At 45.5% G+C, this 16,055-nt stretch overlaps 1 protein-coding gene across 1 annotated transcript in view; it reads right to left on the bottom strand.

The window, feature by feature from the left end:
* Window positions 1–16,055, bottom strand: part of SLC43A1 (solute carrier family 43 member 1) — a 228,194-nt gene that overhangs the window by 51,500 nt on the left and 160,639 nt on the right. Inside the window, exon 13 of the mRNA XM_063958575.1 lies at window positions 1,410–1,483. Coding sequence (XP_063814645.1) covers window positions 1,410–1,483 — 74 coding nt within the window. The remainder of the gene's footprint in view (window positions 1–1,409; window positions 1,484–16,055) is intronic.

Genomic DNA, 16,055 nt, shown 5'->3' with positions numbered 1-16,055 from the left:
GTGACCACAGCATGCTGGGGGCATAGCCACACCTCTTTGGGGGCGTGTCTATCACATATGTGAAGCACCCACTCACAGGAGCGTGGCATGCCTGCCAGCCAGGGCAGTAGAGAGTACAGATGGGTAGCTCGCTACTGAGCCGCTCTTTTGAGCCGTCTGTACTAAATGAGCCGTGAGCCGTTTAAAGTCAGCGGCAGTTCTTCACTAACAGACTGTGCGATGAGAAGAACTGACTCGCTCCAGGCAGGAAGTGGAATAGAGCCGACGCAGTGAGCGGCGGTTCTTCACTGAGTCAGTGAAGAACCGCTGCTCACTGCGCCGCCTCTGTTCCACTTCTTGCCTGTGAGCAAGTGAGCCGTGAGCTGTTCAAAAGAACCGTCTCTTTTCCGTGAGCTGAACCGTTCAGAGCCGAGTTGTCCATCTCTAGTAGAGAGAGTCTGGCTGGGTACAGGTACTTTTCAGGGGGCGTGGCCTAATCACAGGAGGCGTGGTCGTGCACCCTTAGAAAATAATAAAGACTTTTTTTGAGCACTTTCCTGGCCACACTGCAGCCCAGCACATAGCAGTGTATGCTGGGCTGAGAAGACAAGCTGCTGCTGCTGCTTCTAGGTAAGGAGGGGGACTGGGCCCCGCCATCAGACCTGGGCCCAGGTAATTTGTACCGTCTCCCCCCCCCCCTCTCTCTCTCGACGCCACTGAGTATAGGCCCTTGAAAATTTTCAGCTCCAGGCCCATGTGGCCCTTAATCCGGCCCTGACTGAATGGACGTGTCCATCTTAGTACTGTGTTGTCTGACTGGCATGGGGCTGGTGTAACTGAAAGGGGTGCTGTATCTACTGTATCAATCCAGGGGTGCTCTGTCTGCTGTACCCGCAGCCTAAACATAACCCTCCCCCGGCAGCTTAACCCTAATCCTCTCCATGCAGTGTAACCCGCCCTGGCATACTTCCATTTGGGATCCTGGCTGTCAGGATTCCATCACTGGTATTCTGACAGGTGTCAGGATTCCGGCGCCGGCATCCTGACTGGCGGGATCCCAAGCGCTCGCATGCAGACTACATCGCCAGCGTGAATACACTTCTGCAAGTGAATTCAAAGGGAACAGGTAAAATTACCTGTTTGCATTATAAGTTCCCAGACACATGTGTTTTTCCATCCGTAACTGCGAAAAACGTGGCTGTTTTTTTTATTTTGTTAGGTTTTTTTTTTACGCCTGTCTCAGGCAGGTGCAAAAAATCCCTGACCAGTGCTGTCTTTGAGAATCATGGAATAATTCCCCCCCCCCCCCCCCCCTTCCCCCCATCCTTTACTGCAGCTAATTCAATTCCCCCCTAAGGTACCACAGTCAGGAAATGATTTATAGGGAAATGAGTGCTCCATTGTAGGATTCCACAATAGTGCATACTTACACAGCAGCGTACAGTCCCCCACAGGCTGAATGGATAAAACCTCTGACCATCGTATGGAGAATAAATGATAAAAACTGGCAAAAGAAAAAAAGAGATAAAGTTAGGATAGAAAACTTTTTAACCAATTTGAGGAAGGGGAAAAGCTTAATCATGTGATATGGTTTAGTAACTGTTGATGTATTGATTTTTAGATTGACATTAGTTACTGAGACTGAATATACTACTTTGGTATTATTCATGGTGTTCAACAGCACAAGGTTCTTCATAAAAACCTTAATTGAATCTCAACCAGGGCCAGATTAAGGGTTATGGGGGCCCTGGGGCAACAATGTTGTGGGGCCCCCACCCAAAAAAATTGGCAAATCACACACACACACACAGACAGACAGACAGACAGACACTTACACACACTTAACCAGGGGTCTCACCCACAGCAGTGCCAGCCACAGCTCTCTCCAGCACTATCGGGACACTCTCCGGGTCCCCTGCAGTGCCGTAACTAGGTGTGTGCGGATGGTGCTCAGCACACAGCGCATATGCCCTGTGGGCGGAAAACCATCCGCACCCGCAATAACAGGCCCGCGTCACCACCAGACTTCAGAGCATCCAGGAGAAAAGGGCTGTTCACTGCTCAGCACTACAGGCGAGGAAAGCAACGGAGAGACCATGGGGAAGCAGAAGCGATCATACTCCAACTTCTGTGATCTGCTCCTGAAGCCACTGCTGCCTCCAGGTTATCCGCTGCCACTGGGAGAGACCCGCTACTGCCAGGAAAACCACTGCCACCGGGGAAGAGCTGCTTCCGCCGGGGGAGAGCCAATGCCGCCGGGAGAGAGCCACTGCTGCAGGGAGAGAGCCACTGCCGCTGGTGAAGATCCACTGCCACGAGGAGAGAACCGCTGCCGCTGGGAGGAGGCTGCTACCGCTAGCATGGGCGCTGCTGCGGGGGGAGAGACGCTTCTACAGGGTGAGAGAGCTCAGCCACTGCTTGGCATAGGTTTTGGAGAGCTAAAGGATTGCTCTTTGCTGGCTAGGATATGGAGGAAGGGGGGGGGGGAGAGAGAATGTGTAAGGGCATGTGTGGCATAAAGTGTAAATGCATAATGTGTGGCTGGATATGTAAGAGGCATAGGCATGTGTGGCAGAAGTGTGAGGGGCAAAATGTGTTGCATAATGTTTAACGCAGGGCTGTAACATACTCACTTTCTTGTATAAAAGGGGGACTCTGCTGTCTAATGTGTAAAAAGGGGGACTCTGCTGTCTAATGTGCAAAAACGGGGACTCTGCTGCCTAATGTGTAAAATGGAGCTTTGCCTGCCGTATTGTGTAAAAGGGGACTCTACCTGCCGTACTGTGTAAAAGGGGCTCTACTTGCCGTACTGTGTAAAAGGGGACTCTACCTGCTGTATTGTGTAAAAGGGGCTCTACCTGCCGTACTGTGTAAAAGGGGACTCTACCTGCTGTATTGTGTAAAAGGGGCTCTACCTGCCGTACTGTGTAAAAGGGGCTCTACCTGCCGTACTGTGTAAAAGGGGACTCTACCTGGTATAATGTGTGATAGAGACTCTACCTGGAGTAATGTGTATAAGTGGTGCTACTGTGCAGCGTAATTTGAATAATGGAGGCTTCTGTGGAGTGTAATATGAATTGGTAATATTTTGTGGCCACGCCACTTCTCTATGAAGCCACGTCTGTTTGGGGGGGGGGGGGGGGGGGAAGGGCGCCGATACTGTTACTTGCACACAGCACTAAAATGTCTAATTACGGCACTGGCCCCCATTATAGAGCTCTCCCATCAGGGTCATCACTGCAGGGGGTCCTTGTGTGGGGCTCCTTTCTCACTGCTTTTGCCACTCCCAGACACAGCTTCTGAATACATACTGCTGGTCTGTATGCACTATGCATTCAGAAGCAGCTCTCTGCAGTCTAACCCTGTGTGTCGCCCCTCATCTTAATGCTCAATTCTAGTAAACTTTGTGGTTTAAACAATGATTTGTGTGTTGTTTTCTGTGAGGGGGATCTGTTTTTTCTTTCAGTCATATAGTATGTACAGTATACAGGTGAAACTCAGAAAATTAGAATATTGTGCATTTATTTCAGCAATTCCACTTAAAAGGTGAAACTAATAAATTATATAATTATTATTACATGCAAAGTGAAATATTCCAAGCTTTCAATTGTTATAAATTTGATGATTGTGGCTTACAATTTAAGATAACCCCAAATCCAAAATCTCAAAAAATTAGAATATCACATAAAATCAATAAAAAAAGGATTTTAAATACAGAAATGTCGGCCCTCTGAAAAGTATAATCATGCATATGTACTCAGTACTTGGTTTGGCCCCCTTTTGCATGAATTACTGCCTCTAAGTGGCGTGGCATGAATTCTATCAGCCTGTGGCACCAGTGGCGTGCGGTGAGGTCAGTAGCTGGTGAGGCACTACAGCCATAATGTCCGCTGAATCCTGCCAATGGCCCCTACCGCCGTCGAGCCAATTGGCGCTACTGCCCCTGAGCCAATGCCCGCTGCCACCACCAATGGCTTACAAACTCGGCCACCATCAACTGACCCAGCCCTCCGCCTCTAATTTGCATCTCAGTCAGATGCCTGCCTGCTCATCATACTTGTGATATATTGTACATTTTTATAGAAAAAAAAAAAAATAGTGTTTGGGACTGGGAAGGGAGTGGGAGGAGGACATGAATGCTATTTTGTTGTCCAGGACTTCCATTAACTTAATGGAAAAGTGTCTGAATGGGTTAAAAAATGTAAAAAAAAAATGCGTGAGGTGCCCCCTCTTCAGTATAACCAGCCTCGGGCTCTTTGAGATGGTCCTGGTTGTTTAAATACTATGAAAAAAATTGGACAGGGGTTCCCCGTATTTAGACAACCAGCACCGGGCTCTGCGTCCAATCCTGGTTCCAAAAATACGGGTGACAAAAGATGTAGGGGTCCCCCATATTTTTAAAACCAGCACCGGGCTCCACTAGCCAGGGAGATAATGCCACAGCCGGGAGACACTTTTATATTGGTCCCTGTGGCCGTGGCATAACCCCCCCCCCCCCCCAACTAGTCACCCCTGGCTGGGATTCCCTGGAGGAGTGAGGACCCCTTAACTCAAGTGGTCCCCCCCCCCTCCAGGCACCCAATGGTGAGGGGTGAATCCCGAGGCTGTCCTCAGCACCCCTGGGTGGTGGGTGCTGGGCTGGTAGCCATAAGTGTGTAATAAAAGAATATTGTTTATTGTTGTGGAACTACAAGGGCCAGCATGCCTCCCCCACTTGCTGGTACTTGGAGAACCTCAAGTACCAGCATGCGGGGAAATAACGGACCAACTGGTAACTGTGGTTCTACAGCAAAAAAATATCCAAATAAAAAAACACAACACACACACCGTGAAAGTAAAATTTTATTAAAACACACTTACACATACTTACCTACATCCCACGCCGATAATGTCCACTTGTCCATGTAGAATCCAATAGAGGTACCTGTACAAATGATCACTTACCTACATCCCACGCCAATGACGTCCAAACTGCAAAAATTAAAATGATACTTTATACAAGGGGGGGGGGGGGGGGGGGGGGAAGAAGAGAGGGAGAGAGAGAGAGAGGGTGGGAGGGGGAGAGAGAGAGAGAGAGAAAAACACACACAAAAAAACAGACACTAACCTGCCTATTATGCTGCAGCTGCTGCCGCTGGGCCGAACGGGAGGGGAGAGAGCTGCTGGCTGGGACGGGAGGGTAGAGTGCAGAGTGCTGCTGCCTGAGTCGGGAGGGAAGACGGCTGCTGGCTGCGACGGGACGACGGAGGAGGAAGGACAGGGGAGAGCCAAACTCACTCCTGCTTCATCCCCGCCGCCACTTCTGCCTCCAGCGCCACTTGGTGGGTGATTGGACAACGAATCCAGCACTGGATCCGCTGTCCAATCACAGGTGCCTCGCTGACATAGGGCTGGTGTCCCTGTCAGCGAGGCACTTGTTTCAGTGCCGCAATCCCCGTAATTTTTAAATGGGCTTTTACAGCCCAGTGCTTGGCCCTGCCCCCCGCTCTGTCCCGTTATCATTATCTATGGGAGGCATTGCTATCAGTGCCTCCCAAACTTATTTAAATAGCTAAAATTATTAAAATTAAATACAGAAGATACTTATGACACAGAATATGTGTCATAAGTATCTTCTTTGTATTATTTTAATAATTTATGACAGGGGAGGCACTGCAGAAGTGTTATGGAAGACCAGGATGCTTTAATGGCGGTCTTCAGCTCTTCTGCATTGTTCGGTCTCAAGTCTCTCATCTTTCTCTTGACAATGCCCTATAGATTCTCTATGGGGTTCAGGTCAGGTGAATTTGCTGGCCAATCCAGCACAGTAATCCCACAGTCATTGAAACAGGTTTTGGTACTTTTGGCAGTGTGGTCAGGTGTCAAGTCCTGCTGGAAAATAAAGTCAGCATCTCCATAAAGCTTGTCTGCTGAAGGAAGCATGAAGTGCTCTAAAGTGTCCTGGTAAATGGCTGCATTGACTCTGGATTTAATAAAGCACAGTGACCAACACCATCAGATAACATGGCTCCCCAAATCAACACAGACTGTGGAAACTTCATACTGGACTTCAAGCATCTTGGATTGTGTGCCTCTCCATTCTTCCTCCATACTCTGGGACCTTGGTTTCCAAATGAGATGCAAAATTTGCTCTCATCAGAAAAGAGGATTTTGGACCACTGAGCAATAGACGGGTTCTTTTTGTCTTTAGCCCAGGTAAGATTTTTCTGACGTTGTTTGTTGAGCAGGAGCGGCTTGACAAAAGGAACACTACAGACCCATGTCCAGGATCCGTCTGTGTCTGGTGGCTCTTGATGCACTAACGCCAGCCTCAGTCCACTCCTTGTGAAGCTGCCCTGCATTCACCTGACCTAAACCCCATAGAGAATCTATGGGGCATTACCAAGAGAAAGATGAGAGACATGAGACCGAACAATGCAGAAGAGCTGAAGGCTGCTATTGAAGCATCCTGGTCTTCCATAACACCTCAGCAGTGTCACAGGCTGATAGAATCCATGCCACACCGCATTGAGGCAGTAATTCATGCAAAAGGGGCCCAAACCAAGTACTGAGTACATATGCATGATTATACTTTTCAGAGGGCCGACATTTCTATATTTAAAATCCTTTTTTTATTGATTTTATATGATATTCTAATTTTCTGAGATTTTGGATTTAGGGTCTTCTTAAGCTGTAAGCCACAATCATCAAAATTATAACAAATAAAGGCTTGAAATATCTCACTTTGCATATAATGAGTCTATATAATATATTAGTTTCACCTTTTAAGTGTGTGTGTGTGTGTGTGTGTGTGTGTGTGTGTGTGTGTGTGTGTGTGTGTATGTATATATATATATATATATATATATATATATATATATATATATATATATATATATATATATATATATATATATTCTACCAGATTCTGGTTGAATTGAAAAATCTAAACTATAATGTTAATTTATTTAAGTAATTCTGGATAATAAAATAATTTAATGGCAGCATGAACAAAGTTTATGCACTGCAATACAGCGACAAATAAACACTATGCTTGTATGCTTTGGTTACACTGAAAAGGCCAAGTATAGGGGACAATACAGCTAGACTGCAGGGACATGAGGTAAATGGCTGAGGAGGCGCTGGCTAGTACCAGAGCCAGATTTACACACAATATATGAGCCAAATGGGTGTATTCAATTGGTGTCAGATCCTCTCCGACAGAGAGGATCCGACACTGCACTATTCAATTTGCGGGCGTCTTCAACAGGTTTATCCCATTTTCGACAATGCCGATCTGACTTTTTTAAAGGCGGATTGGCGTTGTCGAAAACAAGCCAAAAACCTGTAGAAAATACCTGCAAATCAGACAAAATACGTGGATACGCAGCTAATCCGCCGATCCACGTGTTTTCCGACAAGTCGGAATTCCCGGCTTGTCAGAAAAACGCCACTTGACTTGAATAGGTCGAATCCAGATTCGACTTATAAAAGTCGGAAACTGACATTTTTCCGACTTGTCGGATCAATTGAATACTGCCCTAAGAGTTCATGTGGGCATTATACACTGGTTGCAGATGTATAAAATGCTGGCATTTGGTGAGTTGTGGTCAGAGATGTGCGAAAATGGTAGGCAGATGAGGCACTGTCTCACCTGCCATAGACTTTTTGATCCAGAGTTTTGACTATAAAAATGATTAGAATTGATAAAGCTAAATATTTATCTTATATAATATTCTTTATGAGGTCTAAGAACACTGTACGCTATCTACGTATGAAGTACCGTAAGGGTACGCACGTTGCGTAACAATCGCTTAGCCGTAGTCGAGACGCTCAAGCGTCACGTTCGCTCACGGCCAAGAGATCACAGGCAGGCACGCTATTGGCTGCCGACTAACGTAATGATTCGCTATAGCGTAGCGGACGCTCGGGACCACGAGGAGATCACCAGCGGCGCTGACGCTCACAATGTTAAACCTTTAAATCTAAACCATAAACAGTGTATTGTGCAATAAAACCTTAGTGTAATGATAGAGTGTAAATGCAGCACAGTGTAACCTTATTAACTTAAAAGCTGTTTGAGCGTCACCGACGCACTGAGAATACTTAACACTATAAGAAATACACAGATACCTGGGCTTAGGGTCCAACGCCTAATATATATATATTCTGAATGATATACTTGCAAAAGAATTAATACAAATACAAATCATACACTACAATATAACATAGACTACCTAACCAGATAACTACACAGGAAATATAATACAATTACTATTTAAGGGAAAATAAGAGAGAAAGAGGAGAAGAGAGAGAGAGAGAGAGAGAAATTGGCCCACAATAACAAGATGATCAATATAGTTGCGGAGAAAAACTTACGCACAAAGGAAACGATCGCATGCGCCTCTGGACATCCAGCTCCCGATTTTCAGCAATGATAACCGTTGAAGAGTGAGAGCTGGATGTGATCGGCCTGTCTATTTATGCCCCACACACAATGCAATTCAATGGTCCCTACAATCTCATTGTTCATTGGACACAGGAATTCCTCCTCGCATTATAACAAAAGGTCATAGGTTGATTCATACAGGTGGGCCGTGACTATTTCCAACAGCTCAGGTGGGAGGGAAACTGGGTTTCCCGCCGCATGGATAAGTAAGTGCAAATACAGTAAATGTTCATAAACTTCTTATGTCCATAACTATTCGCACGAGCGATTAATCCGCTTCAAACCAACACCGGAATATTGCTAATTAAATACTCTTCCGATGGGTACTAAACACCACTGTATTACTCCTGTCTGACCCTTCGTATCAAACAAAGAGGGATTTCTCTGTTCACGAACATTCTATATTAACCAAACTTTCAGAATCTATCAAAGGGACCATGATCTACAAAATACATTATATAGTGAAAATATGTAACGATTGAGTCGCACGCTACGATCACATAAACTCTACCGTAAATACGCATACCGTGCGCCTGCGGGTGCCCGCGACTGTGAGTATGCGCACGTACGGGAGAGCGTACGTATGCGCAGCACGGACCTGTGTGAGGTGCAAATATGGTAGTGTGCATAGAGATATTTTTCTGACTTTGACAGTCCACCCTTTGGCAGTCAACAATAACTGCCACCTTCTAAAACATTTCAAAAAGAGAAAAATATATGTCAGGGGTTAATACATTTACATGGTTGGGTAGGGGAGGAGAGGAGAAGGTAGGAAAAGGGTATGACCTAGTGAGATAGCAGAAGCATGTGTGTATGAATCCGTGCTTGGGGGTCATGTATCATCGTGCCGTACGTGTTTTAAATCAAGCTTCGAGGTATTGCGAAGTATACATTTGAATTCCTTCTTATCCCGTGGTACGGGTCTGTGGATGGGCTGTCAAACTTTACCGAGCTCTTTTCGGCTTTGGTTGTAACAAAATGGGGGAGCACATTTTAGTTGATGATACATGAATGGGGGAGATATGTGATTGCTGATATCTGTGCCTGTATTCCCTATCGACTATGTGTGTCATTACCTGAGGGTTGTAGAAATGAAGAAAAGACATAATTACGGTAAATGCGGTGGTATTCTATGTCAGGTAAATGTACATTCGTCGATTGAGGTCTTGTTTGGTGTCTGTTGAATGCAGTCTTTTGTGCTTTTGCCCATAAGGTGCGAGCAAAAGCTGTCAATGTCCATAGATTTACAAAAGTGTTGGGCTAGCGTAATTTTAAAATTTCTAGGGAAACTGGGGATCCATGGCATAGTTCATCAAAAATCTGTGTATCAGGTTGTCAAAACTTCTTCTTTAATCCCTCTGTTGTCTGTATATCGGCTCATCAAATTCCTCGTCCAAGTGGGTCTTTTTACCTTGGAGGAAACGGAAAAACAGGTGAAAGAAACGGACCGTAGAAATCGCATTTTCATCACATCATTGTTTCTACCGTTGGGTCATAAATCACGTCCATTGGAATTACAGTTTCCTCACTCCTTAAACTCATTACCCTAGTACGACGATTGCACTTCATTAAAGCCTGACCGCATCTAAATATCAAACCAATTGATATGACAACACCTAAGATACATAGGAGAAACTTCCCAACATCCATTATGACTCCTTGAGCCCAGTCTCCTAAACCAGAGAACCAATTTCGCGGGTTCAACCATGACACCCAACCAGTCAGCTCATTACCTACAGCAGCAAGAGTGAGATTGTGTCTCCTGCGAAATTCCCACTTCAGTTGGAGAATATCGTCCATCTTTTGGTCTATGACCTCGACCGGGTCCTCGGTGCTATTCGTAATATATGTGCAACATTTCACGCCGTATTGTGTTGCCAGTGTGACACAATATCCGCCTGTCACTGCTGTGAGGTAATTAAGAACCATTCTATGCTGTACCAGTTCTGTTTTATAAGCTTGAAGTTCCCTTCCAGTATACCTAAACGTGTCATCATACATTTCAGTGATATTATCTAACAAATTTGCAAGCGCAGATATGTATTTATAATTCAACACTCCTCTGGCGGTGCGAGTGATGTCTAACGCGATTAGAAACTGAATCCCGGTGGATTCATGGATCATGTCAGAGGCCGGATGCTCTGTTCTTTCTATCAGGTGCCGTTTAACTACGTGCTCGTAATGGGTGTGAGTATAAGGAGTTTGGGCAACACGGTGTATGTCTTTCATTTTGTCATGTGATACAGTCATTACTTCAGGCAGTACTTTTCCAATATAACACAATCCTTCAGAGTTTGGGGCAAGCCACTTATACGCCTTTCTCCCGCATATGAAATATGCATCATCGGGGAGAACATATGGGACGGAGTAAGACATAACCATATTACACACCTTCCATGTGAAATCTCCTAACCCTAATTCTTCCATCTGCTTAGTACACGTATCAGGTTGTACGATATGTGCACAGTATCCTGGTGATACCTCTCCAACTCTCGTAATCCTATTTCCTAAGGTATACCTATACCGGAAAGATTTTCCTCTACTGGCTATGTGGCGTATAAGCTCTGTATCTGTAGGCATTCTATCTGCTCTATGCGAAAAGGTCATGGTTTGATTACTCCATGACACTTCCCAATTTCCCGGCTTTCGGGGATTGGAGATGTTAAAACATAATAGGGACCTATCCACATGGTATTGGTGGAGCTTCAAACTAGGAGGGCTGGAGATATTAAACCTCCTGTCCACCGGTCTCCCACCACTTAACTCAAGTACCTCCCCTAACGTTAAAGGAAATGGTACTAGCCCTGATTTGCTATGACCTTGAGGTACTTGAGAGCATACCCAACAATCTGTTTTATTTAACACACTACCCACTAAGGAGTGATAGTCACTCAATGGATGCCGGTCCATATGGATATTAAAACTGGATTGGCATTTCTTTATGCACCCATCCTCAATGACATTGTTACAGAGCTGACAGATACAGTTTTCTTCAGCTAACAATCCTTCACAATTCCTTCTATGGTCAATGCTATCGGATCGTTTTCTGATACTCGCCTTTGCTTGTTGATTATGTTGTTCTTGGAAAACTACGCCTCCATCTCTGTCATCAGAACCCATTCCAGAACCTCTCTCGACCTCCATGGTACTCTCGCCGGAACAGACTGCTCTGGTCAACATCATGGTCAACAGGAAAATCCGGATCACAGTCTCTTGGGGCAAGTCCATCTTGTAGGAGGAAACGGAGAAGAATGAGAAGGGGAAAAACTAATTTGAGGGAGAGGAGATGGGAAGTTGGAGAAAAACAATAAAAGGGAACAGGGGATCGACAACTGCTTTTGGTCTTGTGATTTTTCAATGCTCAGGTGCCGCCTCAATCCTCCTGGAACAGACACTCCAGTGATACAACCTCTACCGTCTGTTCCTTATCACGGGGCCTCTCTGGATCAGCAACCTTTTTACAGTGGGACGAATGAACCCAAGTCTCTCTCTCAGCAACCTTCAATGCTGTAGTGCTAGTCAATAAGACCTGGTATGGTCCTTCCCATCTGTCAATAAGGCAAACTGAGCGTAGAAAATTCCGTATCATTACATAATCCCCAGGTTCAATGTCATGACAATTACTATCTGGTAAATCAGGAATCACTAACTTCAGATTATCATTTTGATTCCTTAACTGTTTACTCATGTTAATCAAGTATTTTACAGTCACTTCATTGTTACACTTCAAATCATCCTGAGGGTTAATCATAACATGCGGTTGTCGACCAAACAAGATTTCAAAGGGAGACAGATTAAGAGGGGACCTGGGAGTGGTTCTGATGCTGTACAGTACAATGGGTAAAGCTTCTGGCCATGTCAATCCTGTCTCTGCCATCACTTTACTCAGTTTATTTTTAATAGTGCTGTTCACTCTTTCCACTTTCGCACTCGCCTGTGGACGGTATGGAGTGTGCAGCTTGCTATCAATTCCCATCAATTTACACATTCCTTGAAAGACATCACCTGTAAAATGGGTACCCCTATCACTTTCGATAATTCTAGGGATACCATATCTACATACAAATTCCTGCACAATTTTCTTAGCAGTAAACATAGCGGTATTTGTGGCCGCTGGAAATGCTTCGACCCAATTTGAGAAAACATCTATACAAACAAGTACATATTTCAAATTTCGACAAGGGGGTAATTGAATAAAGTCAATCTGTATTACCTGGAAAGGGCCGCCGGCAGGTGGGATATGAGATGGTTCTGTAGGTATTGCCTTTCCGATGTTCTTTCTCAGACAGGTAAGGCATGACATTGCTCTTTTACTCGCATGAGATGAAAATCCCGGGGCACACCAATATGCTCTTACCAACTTGCACATCCCTTCCTTGCCCAGATGAGTCAGCCCGTGAGCTGCCTCAGCTAAACATGGAAGGTATGCTCTGGGGGCCACTGGTTTACCGTGTCCATCCGTCCAGAGTCCTGAGGACTCCTGGCCATATCCTTTTGCCTTCCAGACTGCCTTTTCCTGTATGGAACACAAATTTTGCATCTCACACAACTTCTGTGTGTTGATGGTATTAAATACCATCAGTTGTGTGGTGTCTGTCTGTCTGGGGGTAGCAGCTGCTAACTTAGCAGCTTCGTCTGCTCGGCTGTTACCAAGTGATACTGGGTCTTGGCTATATGTGTGTGCTTTACATTTGATAACAGCCACTCTGTCGGGTTCCTGTATCGCTGTTAGAAGCCTTTTTATGTGAGCTGCATGCGCTACCGGTGTACCAGCTGCCGTCATGAAATTTCTGAGGCGCCATAGGGCTCCGAAATCATGGACTACCCCGAATGCGTATCTAGAATCGGTGTAGATATTGGCTGATTTGCCCTTAGCCAATTCACATGCTCTGGTTAGGGCGACCAGTTCAGCAACCTGGGCTGAGTGAGGTGGGCCTAGCGGTTCCGCTTCTATGGTGCCTTGGTCATCTACGACTGCGTATCCAGTACACAAGTATCCCGAGTCTGACTGTCTATGACAACTACCGTCCGTGTAGAACGTAAGTTCTACATCTTCCAGTGGGTTGTCACTGATGTCAGGCCTTGCGGTAAAATTTTGGGTCAAATATTCCATACAATCATGTGTGTCTTCCTTTGTATTAAATCCTCCTTCCCCACCACTCTCATCCTCCACCCTTTGTGCCTGTCCAGGCACACCTGGGAGATATGTTGCAGGATTTAATGCACTGCATCTCCTTATGGTGATGTTTACTGGGGCCATTAGTGCCAATTCCCATCTTGTAAACCGCGCTGATGAGACGTGTCTGGTTTGGGCAGAATTTAACAAGGCTGACACTGCATGTGGTGTATGAATTGTGAGGTTGTGACCTAGCACGACGTCTTCGCTTTTCGTTACTAGCAATGCTATCGCAGCAACGCTTCGCAAGCATGTGGGGAGGGATCGCGCTACAGTGTCTAGCTGAGCGCTGTAATATGCTACTGGCCTGCTGGCATCACCGTGCTTTTGGGTTAGTACGCCTGCCGCGCAACCAGCACTTTCTGTTCCGTATAGTTCAAAGGGTTTCCCATAGTCTGGCATACCCAATGCTGGTGCCTGCGTTAGGCACTGTTTAAGTCTCTCAAATGCTGTCTCAGACTCGTCTGTATGCGAAATCCGATCAGGTTTGTTTGAGGAGACCATTTCCTGCAAGGGTAACGCTAGAATGGAAAACCCTGGGATCCAGTTACGGCAATACCCACACATTCCTAAAAATGTTCTGATCTGTTGCTGGGTTTGTGGCAGAGTCATGTCTCTAATTGCTTGAATTCTATCAGCGGTCAGGTGTCTCAGTCCTTGTGTTAGACAGTGTCCCAAATATTTTACCTTAGTTTGGCATAATTGCAACTTGTCTTTGGAAACCTTGTGTCCTGTGTCTGAAAGATGAAACAGGAGCTGTTTCGTATCCTTCAGGGATGCTTCCAATGAATCAGAACACAGTAGTAGATCATCCACGTACTGTATTAATACTGATCCACTCACTGGTTGGAAAGACTGTAAACAATCATGCAAAGCCTGGGAAAATATACTTGGGCTATCTATGAATCCTTGTGGTAATCGAGTCCATGTGTATTGGACTCCTCTGTATGTAAATGCAAACAAATATTGACTGTCAGGGTGCAGAGGTACTGAAAAGAAAGCGGAGCAGAGGTCAATAACAGTGAAAAATTTCGCAGTGGGAGGGATTTGCATTAGGATGACAGCTGGATTTGGCACTACGGGGAACTGACTCAACTATTTTGTTAATCCCCCTTAGATCCTGCACTAGCCGGTAACCCCTCCCCCCACTCTTTTTAACAGGGAAGATGGGACTATTGGCAGTGCTGGACGTTCTTACCAGAATGCCCTGTTGTAGAAAGCGCTCTATTACGGGATAAACTCCTAACTCCACCTCTGGCTTCAGAGGGTACTGTGGGATTTTTGGAGCTATCCTACCATCTTTTACTTGTACAACTACCGGAGCTACGTTTGCCATTAATCCAGTGTCCTGTCCATCTTTAGTCCAAAGTGACTCTGGTATCTGAGATGTCATTTCTTCTACTTGGGAGGGAGTCCTATTTGTCATAATGGTATGTGACATTAATTTTGATGGGGAGTCTAACATGTCTCGTACTTCCTGAGCGTGATTCTCAGGTATGTCCAAGAATACACCTTCAGGAGTACAATAAATGACGCACCCCATTTTACACAGTAAGTCTCTTCCCAGGAGATTAGTCGGTGCCGATGCAGCCAGCAAAAAGGAATGCTTGGTATGTAAAGGCCCTACTGTAATCTCGGCTGGTTTGCTAACAGGGTAGTGCTGGACTACTCCCGTTACCCCTATGGCTGGAATTGTCTTACCAGTGGTTCTCATGCCCACTGTCGAATTTATCACTGATTTGGCCGCCCCTGTGTCTACAAGAAAGTTTAATGATTTACCAGCTACATTGATTGCAATTTCTGGTTCACTTCCAAGGCTTGCAATCAATTTTACTGGCTGCAGATTACAGGTATGGCCACACCCCTATTGGGTATGGTGACCTCCCTGAATCCCGCTGGCAGCAACTACTTGTGATGGAGTTAATTGGGAGCTACCAGAGGCTTGCCAGTCTCTGTTCGGGGGATATCTTTTTGTTTCCCCTGCATGTGGCTCATAACTCCGTTTCTGCGGACCCTGATCCCAATGTCGTGTCGTTGTCTAGGGGGTTGGTATGAGTTTCGTGAATTCTTCACTCTACAATCTCGTGCCATGTGTCCCTGTTTATGACAAGAATAACAAGTAACCACATTTGACTTACCCACAGGGTTTGGTGATATAAACAAAGGCTGCCTTGTGGTCAGGGCCTGTATACTTACTGCCATTAACTTATCACCTTGTTGTTCCCTGTGTCTGGTGATGTTCCTATCGTGATCAATAGCAGCCTCTCTCAAAGTAGCCACAGACAGACCTCGCCAACATGGTTGTGTGGTCTGTACCCTAGTCTTCAATGACTCTTTTAAACCATCCATCAGTACCGATACTGCTACTTCTCGATGGTTTATGTTTGTTTTAATGTCCTCTATGCCTGTGTATTTTGCCATTTCTGATAATGCTCTGTGAAAATACTCTGCAGCTGTTTCTGACTCCTTCTG

This window comes from Pseudophryne corroboree, chromosome 3 (genome assembly GCF_028390025.1).
Source record: "Pseudophryne corroboree isolate aPseCor3 chromosome 3, aPseCor3.hap2, whole genome shotgun sequence".
NCBI classification, from domain to species: Eukaryota; Metazoa; Chordata; class Amphibia; order Anura; family Myobatrachidae; genus Pseudophryne; species Pseudophryne corroboree.
Note: the sequence above shows the minus strand (reverse complement) of the source record. Positions and strands in the feature narration are given on the sequence as shown.